The 18,200-nt window shown below is 45.1% G+C and overlaps 1 protein-coding gene across 1 annotated transcript in view; it reads left to right on the top strand.

Moving 5' to 3' along the window:
• The window catches only part of LOC311134117 (filamin-B-like), a gene marked incomplete at its 5' end in the record, with an annotated part of 28,460 nt that extends 17,120 nt beyond the window's left edge, over nucleotides 1–11,340 (top strand). The window contains 5 exons of the mRNA XM_084167702.1: nucleotides 1,089–1,221; nucleotides 3,230–3,406; nucleotides 6,837–7,055; nucleotides 9,090–9,293; nucleotides 10,171–11,340. Coding sequence (XP_084023828.1) covers nucleotides 1,089–1,221; nucleotides 3,230–3,406; nucleotides 6,837–7,055; nucleotides 9,090–9,293; nucleotides 10,171–10,358 — 921 coding nt within the window. The 3' untranslated portion in view covers nucleotides 10,359–11,340. The remainder of the gene's footprint in view (nucleotides 1–1,088; nucleotides 1,222–3,229; nucleotides 3,407–6,836; nucleotides 7,056–9,089; nucleotides 9,294–10,170) is intronic.
• Nucleotides 11,341–18,200: the final 6,860 nt, after the last annotated feature.

Here is an 18,200-nt window from a genome sequence, read left to right as displayed (position 1 = left end):
CCATATTCATTTTTCACTTGATCTTGATAGTCCCCACCTAGTAAGCCAAGCTGTTGTATATTAGCTGCAATCTATGGACCATCGATTGGGAATTATCCAAATAAAGTGTGAGCTAATCTAGAGCTTAGTTTTATCTTGTTGTGAATAGCTGCGGGACATCCTTCATACTCTGGTGTGGAACTCTGTGGTGTTTCTCTTGTGTTTCATTTAAAGGCTTTTAACAGCATCATCAACATCATTCTGGCTCTCTGCTTGGCTGGCTAAAGCAGAGAGAGGAAGACCCGCCCACCCCTTCATACCTGTAGCCCCCGCCCACTCCTCATACCTGTAGACCCCGCCCACCCTCATACCTGTAGACCCCGCCCACTCCTCATACCTGTAGACCCCGCCCACTCCTCATACCTGTAGACCCCGCCCACTCCTCATACCTGTAGACCCCGCCCACTCCTCATACCTGTAGACCCCGCCCCCACCTGGTTTAGTCTTCTAGAACCTTTTTAGTAACTTTATTCTAGCTCTGTAGTAATCCTGTCCTAACCCTATAGACCTGTACTGTCTATAGTAGAGTCCCTACGAGGACTGAGGTCTACCTCTCTAGGCATTAGCCGGTCCAAGGTGAGCACAGGTAAAAATACAATGGTAGTTATTAGATCTGTAGTGGTATTCTGTGTTCTAAAGTGGTATGGAGAAAAAAAAAAAAAAAAAAAAAAAAAATGATGCAAGTGTTCACATCCGAGAGGAGATCAGCCTGAGCCAAGGTGCTGTGGCAGATTTTTTGTTCATCTTTGTTCATGTGAAAGGAGCATTGCATGAGAAGTTGTTCAGAGTGCAAGGTGATTTGTAGATTCTGTGCAGCAAGAGTACTCGGGCTGACTGTCTCCAACATGGGGAGTACCTTGATTTATAAAATGGTAACGAAAATTATAATGGCCTTGTATTCTTGGGTCTGAGGTGGCAATGCAAGCCACAACCTTGGCTGACCAATCAGACCCGCGCTGATGATTGGTTCTCCATGGGACACTCCCTCTGATTGGGTGTGTAGAGCATGTGGGAGGGGCTTCACTAACCTGTTGATTGGCTGCCTCCAGGAGTCAGGCCTCAAGGTAAACCACCCAGCATCCTTTGCGGTACATCTGAACGGTGCCAAGGGAACCATCGACGCCAAGGTCCACTCACCCTCCGGAGCTCTGGAGGAATGTGCTGTGTCTCAACTGGAGCAAGGTGAGGCTTCCTAAGGGGAATAATAATATGTCCCTCATTATGTTATGTATAGCTGTTGATATGTCCCTCATTATGTTATATGTATAGCTGTTGATATGTCCCTCATTATGTTATATGTATAGCTGTTGATATGTCCCTCATTATGTTATATGTAAAGCTGTTGATATGTCCCTCATTATGTTATATGTATAGCTGTTGATATGTCCCTCATTATGTTATATGTCTAGCTGTTGATATGTCCCTCATTATGTTATATGTCTAGCTGTTGATATGTCCCTCATTATGTTATATGTCTAGCTGTTGATATGTCCCTCATTATGTTATATGTCTAGCTGTTGATATGTCCCTCATTATGTTATATGTAAAGCTGTTGATATGTCCCTCATTATGTTATGTCTAGCTGTTGATATGTCCCTCATTATGTTATATGTAAAGCTGTTGATATGTCCCTCATTATGTTATATGTATAGCTGTTGATATGTCCCTCATTATGTTATATGTATAGCTGTTGATATGTCCCTCATTATGTTATGTCTAGCTATTGATATGTCCCTCATTATGTTATATGTAAAGCTGTTGATATGTCCCTCATTATGTTATATGTAAAGCTGTTGATATGTCCCTCATTATGTTATATGTCTAGCTGTTGATATGTCCCTCATTATGTTATATGTAAAGCTGTTGATATGTCCCTCATTATGTTATATGTAAAGCTGTTGATATGTCCCTCATTATGTTATATGTCTAGCTGTTGATATGTCCCTCATTATGTTATATGTCTAGCTGTTGATATGTCCCTCATTATGTTATATGTCTAGCTGTTGATATGTCCCTCATTATGTTATATGTAAAGCTGTTGATATGTCCCTCATTATGTTATATGTCTAGCTGTTGTTGATATGTCCCTCATTATGTTATATGTAAAGCTGTTGATATGTCCCTCATTATGTTATATGTAAAGCTGTTGATATGTCCCTCATTATGTTATATGTCTAGCTGTTGATATGTCCCTCATTATGTTATATGTCTAGCTGTTGATATGTCCCTCATTATGTTATATGTAAAGCTGTTGATATGTCCCTCATTATGTTATATGTCTAGCTGTTGTTGATATGTCCCTCATTATGTTATATGTAAAGCTGTTGATATGTCCCTCATTATGTTATATGTAAAGCTGTTGATATGTCCCTCATTATGTTATATGTCTAGCTGTTGATATGTCCCTCATTATGTTATATGTCTAGCTGTTGATATGTCCCTCATTATGTTATATGTAAAGCTGTTGATATGTCCCTCATTATGTTATATGTCTAGCTGTTGATATGTCCCTCATTATGTTATATGTATAGCTGTTGATATGTCCCTCATTATGTTATATGTATAGCTGTTGATATGACCCTCATTGTTATTGCCTTTAGAAAGTATTCACACCCCTTGACTTTTTCCACATTTTGTTGTGTTACAGCCTGAATTTAAATTTGACATTATGGGGTGACAACAAATCTCAATTTTATCAAAGTGGAATTATGTTTTTTGAAATTTGTACAAATTAATTACAAATGTAAAGCTGAAGTAAGTATTCAACCCCTTTGTATGGCAAGCCTAAATAAGTTCAGGAGGAAGAATTTGCTTAACAAGTCACAAAATAAGTTGCATGGACATGATTTTTGAATGACTACCTCATCTCTGTACCCCACACGTACAATTATTTGAAAGGTCCCTCAGTCGAACAGTGAATTTCAAAACCAGATTCAACCACAATGACCAGGGAGATTTCCCAATGGCTCGCAAAGAAGGCCACCTATTGGTAGATTGGTAAAAATAATGCAGACATTGAATATCCCCTTTGAGCATGGTGTAGTTATTAGACTTTGGATGGTGTATCAGTACACCTAGTCAATGTGGAATAAGTCAAGGGGAATACTTTCTGAAGGCTCAGTATATGTATATGTCCAATCCCTTATTAGGAGTCTTGATTAAACCATGTATCTGTTCCCTCCCCCCCCAGATAAGTATGCTATCCGGTTCATCCCGCGTGAGAACGGGCTCCACTCCATCGATGTCAAGTTCAACGGCAGCCACATCCCCGGCAGCCCCTTCCAGGTGCGGGTGGGAGAGCCTGGGCAGAGTGGCGACGCAGGGCTGGTCACTGCACACGGAGCTGGACTGGAGAGAGGGACCACAGGTGACCTTGTTATTGATACCACCTTACTCTAACCTTAACACAGCCTTTCTTCATTCTCTCCTAAGCAATGGGACTACTACTACTACTACTACTACTACTACTACTACTACTACTACTACTACTACTACTATTATTACTACTACCACTACTACCACTACTACTACTACTACTACCACTACTAACACCACTACTACTACTACTACTACTACTACTACCACTACTACTACTACTACTACTACCACTACTACTACTATTATTATTACTACTACTACTACTACTACTACTACTACTACTACTACTACTACTACTACTACTACTACTACTACTACTACTACTACTACTACTACTACTACTACTACTACTACTACTACTACTACTACTACTACTACTACTACTACCACCACCACTACTTCTACTACCACTACTACCACTACTATTTCTATTACTACTACTATTATTACTACTACCACCACCACCACCACCACCACCACTACTACTACCACCACTATTACTACTACTATTACCACTACTACTACTACTGCCACTACTACTACTACTATTACTACTACTACTACTACTGCCACTACTACTACTACTATTACTACTACTACTATTACTACCACTACCACTACTACTACTCCCTCCCATCCCTCCATCTCTCTCTCTCCCTCCATCTCTCTCTCTCCCTCCCTCCATCTCTCTCTCTCTCCCTCCATCTCTCTCTCTCCCTCCATCTCTCTCTCTCTCTCCCTCCATCTCTCTCTCTCCCTCCCTCCATCTCTCTCTCTCTCCCTCCATCTCTCTCTCTCTCCCTCCATCTCTCTCTCTCTCCCTCCATCTCTCTCTCTCCCTCCCTCCATCTCTCTCTCCCTCCCTCCATCTCTCTCTCTCTCTCCCTCCATCTCTCTCTCTCCCTCCATCTCTCTCTCTCTCCCTCCATCTCTCTCTCTCTCCCTCCATCTCTCTCTCTCTCCCTCCATCTCTCTCTCTCTCCCTCCATCTCTCTCTCTCTCCCTCCATCTCTCTCTCTCCCTCCCTCCATCTCTCTCTCTCCCTCCATCTCTCTCTCTCTCCCTCCATCTCTCTCTCTCTCCCTCCATCTCTCTCTCTCTCCCTCCATCTCTCTCTCTCTCTCCCTCCATCTCTCTCTCTCCCTCCCTCCATCTCTCTCTCTCTCTCCCTCCATCTCTCTCTCTCTCCCTCCATCTCTCTCTCTCCCTCCAGCTCTCTATCTCCCTCCAGCTCTCTATCTCCCTCCATCTCTCTCTCCCTCCCTCCATCTCTCTCTCTCTCCCTCCAGCTCTCTATCTCCCTCCATCTCTCTCTCTCTCCCTCCATCTCTCTCTCTCTCCCTCCCTCCATCTCTCTCCCTCCCTCCATCTCTCTCTCTCCCTCCCATCCCTGGTTATTGTGCTAATAGTCAGATTAGATCAGATCTGGATCATGTTACCCAGTTTGTTATATATGGATCTGATCCAAGCACGTCGTCAGTCAGTGGTTTCTAAGGCGTGTTTTATTTAATTGTCTGCACACAGACGCTCACCATCACATCCTGGTAACACATTCATGTGTCCACATGAAACTAGTGTTATGTTACTGTTTGGGTTATAATGTAATATTAATCTCTATTCCTGTTTCTGTATCTAGCCCAGTTTGAGGGCTGCGTGCCAACTGTGCTACTGTTGACCAGAGCCCGTGACATTGAAAAACAACAAGCCATACATTCACTGACACTCTGAAACATAATCTCTTTAAAAACTGCCGCGATGCAATGTCAAAGTTACGTCTAGAAAACGTATCAAACATTCCTCGATTAGTGTTGAACACAGATTTCAATAACAAGCAATGAAACACAATGGAGTAGAAAAGGCCAGAGGTCTGGATAACACCTGGCGCCACATAACCGTTGGGCTGCGTCCCAAATGGGTCCCCGTTTCCTACATAGGGCGATCGTCAGAAAGTAGTGTGCTATGAGCCCTAGTTAAAAGTAGTGCACTATGTAGGGAATAGGGTGCCATTTTGGAACGCAACCAATGTTTATGAGAGCTGTAGCGTTTGAATGGAGGGTGAAGAAGAACAGGCTTGTTATGGAGGAAACATAAATCAGGTCGTTACGGTGGTCTGGTGGCCTCATGGTCTGAACTCCCAGCCTTTACATTCAATATATATAGTGCGCTACTTTTGACTAGGGCCCATAGGGATCTGGTTATAAGTAGTGCACTACGTAGGGAATAGGGTGGCATTTGGGAAGCAGACCCAGCTCTGTACAGACGACCTGGGTTCAAATACTATTCTAAATCATTTCAAATAATTAAGCTGGGCTTGACTGGCAGCGCTGGGTATATACACTACATACTACAGTAGATACTGCCCAGGCAGCGCTGGATATATACAGTAGATACTGCCCAGGCAGCGCTGGATATATACAGTACATACTACTGTAGATACTGCCCAGGCAGCGCTGGATATATACACTACATACTACAGTAGATACTGCCCAGGCAGCGCTGGATTTATACACTACATACTACTGTAGATACTGCCCAGGCAGCGCTGGGTATATACACTACATACTACAGTAGATACTGCCCAGGCAGCGCTGGATATATACAGTAGATACTGCCCAGGCAGCGCTGGATATATACACTACATACTACAGTAGATACTGCCCAGGCAGCGCTGGATATATACAGTACATACTACTGTAGATACTGCCCAGGCAGCGCTGGGTATATACACTACATACTACCGTAGATACTGCCCAGGCAGCGCTGGATATATACAGTAGATACTGCCCAGGCAGCGCTGGATATATACACTACATACTACAGTAGATACTGCCCAGGCAGCGCTGGATATATACAGTAGATACTGCCCAGGCAGCGCTGGATATATACAGTAGATACTGCCCAGGCAGCGCTGGATATATACACTACATACTACAGTAGATCAGTGTCAGACAGATTTATATATTTTATGTTTAGTGAGCAGACATGCCAGATAGACAGGTTTATACCTCTTCTTCTGATCTCAGTACAGTACATATGTCTGTGTGTCACATGGCTGGTGAGGTTAAATCATTGGAGTATGGGTGTGGATGAGTCACATGGTAACAATAGTAGATCCAGATATATATATATATATACATACATACATACCTCAGGCCCAAATAAATGGAAAGGGTAAGTAAGGACTGTGGATCTGGAACTGATTGTGGCATATGGCTGGATCTACTGAACAGATGACCTGGGACTTGGGGTTTCCCTCAGCATAAGACCTCTTGGGTTCTGAAAACACCTGACAAACTTTCATTTTGGAGTGTAACGTCTCTTTAACCTTGTCCTAACCAATACTCAAACCTCCTGCGGTCCGGATTCTGCTCCACCCCTGTCCTAAACCTACCTTAACCCTTTCTCTGTCTTGTCTCTAGGCCAGCAGTCAGAGTTCATCATCAACAACACCAAGGCGGGCCCCGGGGCCCTGGCGGTGACCATCGAGGGCCCGTCCAAGGTCAAGATGGACTGCCAGGAGTGTCCGGAGGGATACAAGGTCCAGTACACTCCTATGGCCCCCGGGAACTACCTGGTTTCCATCAAATATGGAGGACCCAACCACATCACTGGCAGCCCCTTCAAGGCCAAAGTCACAGGTAGGTCTGCAATAGAACGTCTTAACTAGGTCTGCAATAGAACGTCTTAACTAGGTCTGCAATAGAACGTCTTAACTAGGTCTGCAATAGAACGTCTTAACTAGGTCTGCAATAGAACGTCTTAACTAGGTCTGCAATAGAACGTCTTAACTAGGTCTGCAATAGAACGTCTTAACTAGGTCTGCAATAGAACGTCTTAACTAGGTCTGCAATAGAACGTCTTAACTAGGTCTGCAATAGAACGTCTTAACTAGGTCTGCAATAGAACGTCTTAACTAGGTCTGCAATAGAACGTCTTAACTAGGTCTGGAATAGAACGTCTTAACTAGGTCTGGAATAGAACGTGGAATAGAACGTCTTAACTAGGTCTGCAATAGAAAGTCTTAACTAGGTCTGCAATAGAACGTCTTAACTAGGTCTGCAATAGAACGTCTTAACTAGGTCTGCAATAGAACGTCTTAACTAGGTCTGCAATAGAACGTCTTAACTAGGTCTGCAATAGAACGTCTTAACTAGGTCTGCAATAGAACGTCTTAACTAGGTCTGCAATAGAACGTCTTAACTAGGTCTGCAATAGAAAGTCTTAACTAGGTCTGCAATAGAACGTCTTAACTAGGTCTGCAATAGAACGTCTTAACTAGGTCTGCAATAGAACGTCTTAACTAGGTCTGCAATAGAACATCTTAACTAGGTCTGCAATAGAAAGTCTTAACTAGGTCTGCAATAGAACGTCTTAACTAGGTCTGCAATAGAACGTCTTAACTAGGTCTGCAATAGAACGTCTTAACTAGGTCTGCAATAGAACGTCTTAACTAGGTCTGCAATAGAAAGTCTTAACTAGGTCTGCAATAGAAAGTCTTAACTAGGTCTGCAATAGAAAGTCTTAACTAGGTCTGCAATAGAACGTCTTAACTAGGTCTGCAATAGAACGTCTTAACTAGGTCTGCAATAGAACGTCTTAACTAGGTCTGCAATAGAACGTCTTAACTAGGTCTGCAATAGAACGTCTTAACTAGGTCTGCAATAGAACGTCTTAACTAGGTCTGCAATAGAACGTCTTAACTAGGTCTGCAATAGAACGTCTTAACTAGGTCTGCAATAGAACGTCTTAACTAGGTCTGCAATAGAACGTCTTAACTAGGTCTGCAATAGAACGTCTTAACTAGGTCTGCAATAGAACGTCTTAACTAGGTCTGCAATAGAACGTCTTAACTAGGTCTGCAATAGAACGTCTTAACTAGGTCTGGAATAGAACGTCTTAACTAGGTCTGCAATAGAACGTCTTAACTAGGTCTGCAATAGAACGTCTTAACTAGGTCTGCAATAGAACGTCTTAACTTGGTCTGCAATAGAACGTCTTAACTTGGTCTGCAATAGAACGTCTTAACTAGGTCTGCAATAGAACGTCTTAACTAGGTCTGCAATAGAAAGTCTTAACTAGGTCTGCAATAGAACGTCTTAACTAGGTCTGCAATAGAACGTCTTAACTAGGTCTGCAATAGAACGTCTTAACTAGGTCTGCAATAGAAAGTCTTAACTAGGTCTGCAATAGAAAGTCTTAACTAGGTCTGCAATAGAACGTCTTAACTAGGTCTGCAAAAGAACGTCTTAACTAGGTCTGCAATAGAACGTCTTAACTAGGTCTGCAATAGAACGTCTTAACTAGGTCTGCAATAGAACGTCTTAACTAGGTCTGCAATAGAACGTCTTAACTAGGTCTGCAATAGAACGTCTTAACTAGGTATGCAATAGAACGTCTTAACTAGGTCTGCAATAGAACGTCTTAACTAGGTCTGCAATAGAACGTCTTAACTAGGTCTGCAATAGAACGTCTTAACTAGGTCTGCAATAGAACGTCTTAACTAGGTCTGCAATAGAACGTCTTAACTAGGTCTGCAATAGAACGTCTTAACTAGGTCTGCAATAGAGCCCTATTCCCTATGGAGTGCACTACTTTTTACCAGAGCCATAGGGAATAGGGTGCCTTTTCAGACACAGGTTATTGACTTGAATCAATCTCTTCCCTCCTCTCAGGTCAGCGCCTGGTGAATGTGAGTAACGCCAGTGAGACGTCCTCCTTGATGGTGGAGTCAGTAACCAAATCATCCATGACCAACTCCCACAGCGCCCTGCCTCGCTCTGCCTCCGACGCAAGTAAGGTGGTCACCCGTGGCCCAGGGCTCAGCAAGGCCTACCTGGGCCAGAGGGCCAGCTTCTCTGTCGACTGCAGCAAGGCTGGTGAGGAGACATTATATTACTAAAAGCGACTTTGGGTCCTTGAAAAGTCCTTATTATTATTATTATTATTATTATTATTATTATTATTATTATAACTATTATTATTATAGATATTATTATTACGATTATTAGTTATTATTATTACTATTTTTATTTTTATTATTATTATAACATTATTATTATAACTATTGTTATTGTAACTACTATTATTGTTCTAACTATTGTTATTATTATTATAATAACTTATTATTATTATTGTTAGTTATTATAACTATTGTTATTATTATTATTATTAGTTATGACAGACTACATGACAGACTTGTTTGGCTACTAGATTTGGGTTAGAATGTGGTTACTGTGCTGGATCCCTCTGGTTACTGTGCTGGATCCCTCTGGTTACTGTGCTGGATCCCTCTGGTTACTGTGCTGGATCCCTCTGGTTACTGTGCTGGATCCTTCTGGTTACTGTGCTGGATCCCTCTGGTTACTGTGCTGGATCCCTCTGGTTACTGTGCTGGATCCCTCTGGTTACTGTGCTGGATCCCTCTGGTTACTGTGCTGGATCCCTCTGGTTACTGTGCTGGATCCCTCTGGTTACTGTGCTGGATCCCTCTGGTTACTGTGCTGGATCCCTCTGGTTACTGTGCTGGATCCCTCTGGTTACTGTGCTGGATCCTTCTGGTTACTGTGCTGGATCCCTCTGTTTCTTACTAATATTGTCATACTACTGTGTCATCCGTAATGCGATGTGGTAGAGCATTCCAACGCTGCTTTGTACATTGGTTCTGGGTAACATATGCATTGGCAACATAATCAATCAATCAATCAATCGATCAGTTAATAATCAAATAAATCATGTAATCTCTGTGTCCTGTAGGTAAGAACATGCTGCTGGTGGGAGTCCACGGCCCCCACATCCCCTGTGAGGAGGTATCAGTCAAACACATGGGCAACATGCAGTACAACGTCTCCTATATCCTAAAGGAGAAGGGCAACTACGTCCTGGCTGTCAAGTGGGGTGAGGACCACATCCCCGGCTCCCCCTTCCATGTCACCGTCCCCTAGAGACCTGGGGGAAGTCCCAAATGGCACCCTATTCCCTATGTAGTGCACTACTTTGACCAGTACTGCATGAGGAATAGGGTGCACCTTACTGTCCTCTATTCCCCCCTATCCCGAGTGTCTACCAGACTGTCGAGGGGAGGAGCTACATATTTGTTGTTAAAACACAGAACCCCTTCCACACTTAATTAATACACCCAATATTATGAATGGAAAAATTTGCACTCAACAATATTTTATAATATACTTTAAGAAAATTGATGATATTGTTATCGACTCATTTTACATAAATATGTCAAACAGGTTAACAGAACCCAAATGATTAAGTCAAGACTACGTTTTATTTACTACTGATGGTTGTGGTCCTAAGAATGTACAGCAACACTATAGATGTTATCCTATGTTTTTAGCCTAACCACCTATGATTCCAGGTCTAACTACGCTAACTGCTGCACAAGATAACTATTCAATCAATCTCTAATTGTTCTGCTTCTTCAAACTGCTGTTTTTTTTTTTAACTGGACTGTGATGTCTATGTGACTGTCTTTATGTATGGTGGGTTAAAATGCGCTCTGCAAAAGCTGGAATGTCCTGGGTTTGAACTGTCGTATTCAGATATGTTCTTGGTTTGAACTGTCGTATTCAGATATGTTCTGGGTTTGAACTGTCGTATTCAGATATGTTCTTGGTTTGAACTGTCGTATTCAGATATGTTCTTGGTTTAAGCTCTTACGTGTTGTAGCCATGTGTGTGCTGTAGGTAAAGAGATGCAACTGAACTAAATGGAAGTCTACTCTCTTTAACAATGGACTTTGTAGTAATCTGACTGGTTTCTGTTCAGCTTTTGAATTTGAACTTAAACTGTGTACGTCAACTCTTCTCTTACCAAAAAACAATCTGTCTGTCTCGAGGACTATGCCTTCCCTGTCCTTTATAACCTGTATCTTCAGCAATAACTATTTTGAGAAATAAAGATGTATTTGTACTTCTGATGTCTGTTGTGTGTTATTATTTTGTTTAGTCAGTGCTAGTTTAGATACACAAGGGATTCAAGTCTTTTTGTAAAAGTGTTTTTAAAAGAGAGAGCTTTTGTCATTTTGTATTAGTATTGGGTGGCTTAATGTGAAAATACATGCCCAGAAATGATGTACATTTGATCGTTAAAATAAACTGGTTGTGCGGGAGGACCCTCCACAACAAGCTGGTCTGTGGCTTACTGACACCCATCTCCTATTAGAGTATTCACAACGTTATGGACAATATGCACATTGGAATGAATAGGAAGACGGCCCAGCAATTATAATATGGACTGTGTTCGGAGATGGTGACGTGGAACACAAGATGGTGACGTGGAACACAAGATGGTGACGTGGAACACAAGATGGTGACGTGGAACACATACATGATACAGTGCCTTCAGAAAGTATGCACAGACCTTGACTTTTTCCACATTTTGTTGTTACAGCCTGCATTTTAAATTGATTCAATTGAGATTGTCACTGGCCTATACCCCATAATGTTTTTACAAATTAAAAATTAAAAGCTGAAATGTCTTGATTCATTAAGTATTCAACCCTTTTGTTATGGCAAGCCTAAATACATTCAGGAGTAAACATGTGCTTAGAAAGTCACAAGTTGCATGGACTCATTCTGTGTGCATAATAGTGTTACACCTGATTTTTTTGAATTATCTGTACCCCACACATAAAATGATCTGTAAGGTCCCTCAGTCGAGCAGTGAATTTCAAACACAGATTCAACCACAAAGACTAGGGAGGTTTTCCAATGCCTCGCAAAGAAGGGCACCTATTGGTAGATGGGTAAAAAGCAGATATTGAATATCCCTTTGACCATGGTGAAGTTATTAAATACACTTTGGATTGTGTATCAATACACCCAGTCACTACAAAGATAAAGGCATCTTTCCTGACTCCGTTGCCGGAGAGGAAGGAAACTGCTCAGGGATTTCACAAGTTGAATGGCTGTGATATGAGAAAACTGAGGATGAATCAACAACGTTGTACACTGAAATTGTTGCATGTGGCGTTTATTGTGTTAGTTACAGGAAATGTGTCAATTGAAATGAATAAATTAGGCCCTGATCTATGGATTTCACATGACTGGGAATACAGATACACTACATGACCAAAAGTATGTGGGCACCTGCTCGTTAAGATTTCCCTTCACTGGAACTAAGAGCCTAGCCCGAACCATGAAAAACAGCCCCAGACCATAATTATTCCTCCTCCACTAAACTTTACAGTTGGCACTATGCATTCGGGCAGGTAGCGTTCTCCTGGCATCCGCCAAACCCAGATTCGTCCATCGGACTGCCAGATGGTGAAGCGTGATTCATCACTCCAGAGAACGCATTTCCACTGCTCCAGAGTCCAATGGCGGCGAGCTTTACACCACCCCATCTGACGCTTGGCATTGCGCATGGTGATCTTAGGCTTGTGTGCGGCTGCTCGGACATGGAAACCCATTTCATGAAGCTCCCGACAAACAGTTCTTGTGCTGATGTTGCTTCCAGAGGCCGTTTGGAACTCAGTAGTGAGTGTTGTAACCGAGGACAGACAATTTTTAAGCGCTACGCGCTTCAGCACTCAGCGGTCCCGTTCTGTGAGCTTGTGTGGCCTACCACTTCGCGGCTGAGCCGTTGTTGCTCCTAGACGTTTCCACTTCACAATAACAGCATTTACATTTGACCAGGTCAGCTCTAGCAGGGCAGAAATTTGACGAACTGACTTGTTGGAAAGGTGGCATCCTATGATAGTGCCACGTTGAAAGTCACTGGGCTCTTCAGTAAGGCCATTCTACTGCCAATGTTTGTCTATGGAGATTGCATGGCTGTGTGCTCGATTTTATACACCTGTCAGCAACGGGTGTGGCTGAAATAGTAAAATCCACTAATTTGAAGGGGTTCACATACTTTTGGATATATAGTGTACCTTAAAAAAAAAAAGTAGGGGTGTGGGTCAGAAAACCAGTCAGTATCTGGTGTGACCATTTGCCTCATGCAGCGCGACACATCTCCTTCGCATAGAGCTGATCAGGCTGTTGATTGTGGCCTGTGGAATGTTGTTCTACTCCTCTTCAATGGCTGTGCAAAGTTGCTGGATATTGGCGGGAACTGGAACATGCTGTCATACACATCGATCCAGAGCATCCCAAACATGCTCATGTGTGACATGTCTGGTGAGTACGCAGGCCATGGAAGAAATGGGACGTTTCCAGCTTCCAGGAATTGTGTACAGATCCTTGCAACATGGGGCCATGCATTATCATGCTGAAACATGATGTGATGGCCGCGGATGAATGGTACGACAATGGGCCTCAGGAACTCGTGAAGGTATCTCTGTGCATTCAAATTGCCATCGATAAAATGCAATTGTGTTCATTGTCCGTAGCTTATGCCTGCCCATACCATAACCCCACCGCCACCATGGGGCACTCTATTCACAATGTTGACGTCAGCAAACCACTCGCCTACACGTCTGCCCGGTACAGTTGAATCCGGGTTTCATCCATGAAGAGCACACTTCTCCAACATACCAGTGGCCATCGAAGGTGAACATTTGCCCACTGAAGTCGGTTACGATGCAGAACTGCAATCAGGTGAAGACCCTGGTGAGGACGACGAGCACGCAGATGAGCTTCCCTGAGACGGTTTCTGACAGTTTGTGCAGAAATTCTTTGGTTGTGCAAACCCACAGTTTCATCAGCTGTCCAGGTGGCTGGTCTCAGACGATCCCGCAGGTGAAGAAGCCGGATGTGGAGGTCCTGGGTTGGTGTGGTTACACGTGGTCTGCGGTTGTGAGGCCGGTTAGATGTACTGCCAAATTCTCTAAAATTATGTTGGAGGTGGCTTATGGTAGAGACATGAACATTCAATTCTGGCTCTGGTGGATATTCCTGCAGTCAGCATGCCAATTGCACACTACCTCAACACTTGAGACATCTATGGCATTGTGTTGTGTGACAAAACTGCACATTTTAGAGTGGCTTTTTATTGTACCCAGCACAAGGTGCACCTGTGTAATGATCATGCCGTTTAATCAGCTTTTTGAAATGCCACACCTGTCAGGTGGATGGATTATCTTGGCAAAGAAGAAATGCTCACTAACAGGGATGTAAACAGATTTGTGCAAAACAGTTGAGAGAAATAAGATTTTTGTGCATATGGAAGAATTCTTGGATCTTTTATTTCAGCTCATGAAACATGGGACCATCACTTTACATGTTGCGTTTATATTTTGATTCAGTGTAGTTACTCCACAATACTAACTTAATGACAGAGTGAAAAGAAGGACGCCTGTACAGAATAAAAGTATACTAAGACGTCCTGTTTGCAATAAGGCACTACAGTTGAAAGTTCCTGAGTGGCCTAGTTACAGTCATGAACGGAGAGGCAGACGTGGAGGGGTCTTGGGGAACGGAGAGGCAGACGTGGAGGGGTCTTGGGGAACGGAGAGGCAGACGTGGAGGGGTCTTGGGGGGACGGAGAGGCAGACGTGGAGGGGTCTTGGGGAACGGAGAGGCAGACGTGGAGGGGTCTTGGGGAACGGAGAGGCAGACGTGGAGGGGTCTTGGGGGGACGGAGAGGCAGACGTGGAGGGGTCTTGGGGAACGGACGGAGAGGCAGACGTGGAGGGGTCTTGGGGAACGGACGGAGAGGCAGACGTGGAGGGGTCTTGGGGAACGGAGAGGCAGACGTGGAGGGGTCTTGGGGAACGGTCGGAGAGGCAGACGTGGAGGGGTCTTGGGGAACGGAGAGGCAGACGTGGAGGGGTCTTGGGGAACGGACGGAGAGGCAGACGTGGAGGGGTCTTGGGGAACGGACGGAGAGGGAGACGTGGAGGGGTCTTGGGGAACGGAGAGGCAGACGTGGAGGGGTCTTGGGGAACGGAGAGGCAGACGTGGAGGGGTCTTGGGGGGACGGAGAGGCAGACGTGGAGGGGTCTTGGTCAACGGAGAGGCAGACGTGGAGGGGTCTTGGGGAACGGACGGAGAGGCAGACGTGGAGGGGTCTTGGGGAACGGAGAGGCAGACGTGGAGGGGTCTTGGGGAACGGACGGAGAGGCAGACGTGGAGGGGTCTTGGGGGGACGGAGAGGCAGACGTGGAGGGGTCTTGGGGAACGGACGGAGAGGCAGACGTGGAGGGGTCTTGGGGAACGGACGGAGAGGCAGACGTGGAGGGGTCTTGGGGAACGGACGGAGAGGCAGACGTGGAGGGGTCTTGGGGAACGGACGGAGAGGCAGACGTGGAGGGGTCTTGGGGAACTGACGGAGAGGCAGACGTGGAGGGGTCTTGGGGAACGGAGAGGCAGACGTGGAGGGGTCTTGGGGAACGGAGAGGCAGACGTGGAGGGGTCTTGGGGGGACGGAGAGGCAGACGTGGAGGGGTCTTGGGGGAACGGACGGAGAGGCAGACGTGGAGGGGTCTTGGGGGAACGGACGGAGAGGCAGACGTGGAGGGGTCTTGGGGAACGGAGAGGCAGACGTGGAGGGGTCTTGGGGGGACGGAGAGGCAGACGTGGAGGGGTCTTGGTCAACGGAGAGGCAGACGTGGAGGGGTCTTGGGGAACGGACGGAGAGGCAGACGTGGAGGGGTCTTGGGGAACGGAGAGGCAGACATGGAGGGGTCTTGGGGGGACGGAGAGGCAGACGTGGAGGGGTCTTGGGGGGACGGAGAGGCAGACGTGGAGGGGTCTTGGGGAACGGAGAGGCAGACGTGGAGGGGTCTTGGGGAACGGAGAGGCAGACGTGGAGGGGTCTTGGTGATATTGAGACCCTTACTCCATTACCGAGCATACTACTTGCCAATGTTGTGAGGATCAGATTCTGCAACATACTCCGTTTTTCTGAGACTTGGCTTTCCTCCAACATCCAAATGGGTTATATACAACCAGCGGGTTTTACAGTTCATCGAGCGGATAGGAAGCGGGCTCTCTCTGGCAAGAACAAAGGCGGCTTCATGACAAGTGGTGCAAGGGGGAAACGTACAGGAAGTTGCGAGCTTCTGCTCTCACCACTTGGAATACTTGGTAGAGCTCTGCTGCCCCGAGCCCGATGGGCCCCAACTTTATACATCGGGTTAGGGCCGGGTAGTTCCTGTTTTTTCATTAATAACTAGGGCACGGGGTAGGGCTCGGGTATCACTAAATTGATCACTAACATTTTGAAGCTGAGCCATTTGCTCGTGCTCTGCTGCACAGGACGGTCATATCTGACTGAGATCATAACATGATGTCAGAAGTGCTTCAACCTCGTCAAAAATAAGACAGGACAGATCATTTAAAAAATATACAGTACAAGTGAAAAGTTTGGACACACCTACTCATTCAAGCGTTTTTCTTTATTTTGTACTATTTTCTACATTGTAGAATAATAGTGAAGACATCAAAACTATGAAATAACACATATGGAATCATGTAGTAACCAAATAAGTGTTAAACAAATCCAAATATGTAGTTACCTCAGCTGCAGAGGATAAGTTATTTAGAGTTAACTGCACCTCAGATTGGACATTTACCCTGCCCTCACCCCCCTATGGACATTTACCCTGTCCTCACCCCTATGGACATTTACCCTGTCCTCACCCCTATGGACATTTACCCTGTCCTCACCCCCCTATGGACATTTACCCTGCCCTCACCCCCCTGTGGACATTTACCCTGCCCTCACCCCCCTGTGGACATTTACCCTGTCCTCACCCCCCTATGGACATTTACCCTGCCCTCACCCCCCTGTGGACATTTACCCTGTCCTCACCCCCCTGTGGACATTTACCCTGCCCTCACCCCCCTGTGGACATTTACCCTGTCCTCACCCCCCTATGGACATTTACCCTGCCCTCACCCCCCTATGGACATTTACCCTGCCCTCACCCCTATGGACATTTACCCTGCCCTCACCCCCCTGTGGACATTTACCCTGCCCTCACCCCTATGGACATTTACCCTGCCCTCACCCCCCTGTGGACATTTACCCTGCCCTCACCCCCCTGTGGACATTTACCCTGTCCTCACCCCCCTATGGACATTTACCCTGCCCTCACCCCCCTATGGACATTTACCCTGCCCTCACCCCTATGGACATTTACCCTGCCCTCACCCCCCTGTGGACATTTACCCTGCCCTCACCCCTATGGACATTTACCCTGCCCTCACCCCCCTGTGGACATTTACCCTGCCCTCACCCCTATGGACATTTACCCTGCCCTCACCCCCCTGTGGACATTTACCCTGCCCTCACCCCTATGGACATTTACCCTGTGACATCTGTTACAAAACACCAAAAAGTTTAATGACATTCAGAGATTGTCAAGCCAAGCCTTCGATACTGGGTAAGCCTACAAGGTAGGGAGGTTTGTGTGTCCAGATTGACGTAGTCTATTTATTGTGGTGCTGAAAACGCCCCCCCCCCCCCGGCTTAGACTCTTAAAGATTAGATACCAAACCCGTTCACAAGGTTGGTTCGTCTCCACAGAACCAGATAAATCCGCTTTTAGTTTTAAAGCATCTCATTGCTGGAACCAACTACAAAATACATTAGAATTAGATGTTCTGGTGCCGCTCAGGCAATTAAAAATATATTAAAAATATTGACTGGGGACCTTCTTATTGAGGAATGTAATAGTTTTTCTTGAATATTTGTGTTGTGCTGTATTTGTCTGGTTTTATATTGTATTTGATTTGAGAGTTTGTCTTTATTAAATTATCACTTAGTGCCCCTGAAACCCCAAATCGGGTATGTGCTAAACTCCCCAGGAGCTGAACGGTAACCCGTGGACCGGTCTAAAATCCCCAGGAGCTGAACAGTAACCCATAGACTGGGCTAAA

Source organism: Coregonus lavaretus (genome assembly GCF_964263955.1).
Source record: "Coregonus lavaretus genome assembly, chromosome: 8".
Classification (NCBI taxonomy): Eukaryota; Metazoa; Chordata; class Actinopteri; order Salmoniformes; family Salmonidae; genus Coregonus; species Coregonus lavaretus.
Note: the sequence above shows the minus strand (reverse complement) of the source record. Positions and strands in the feature narration are given on the sequence as shown.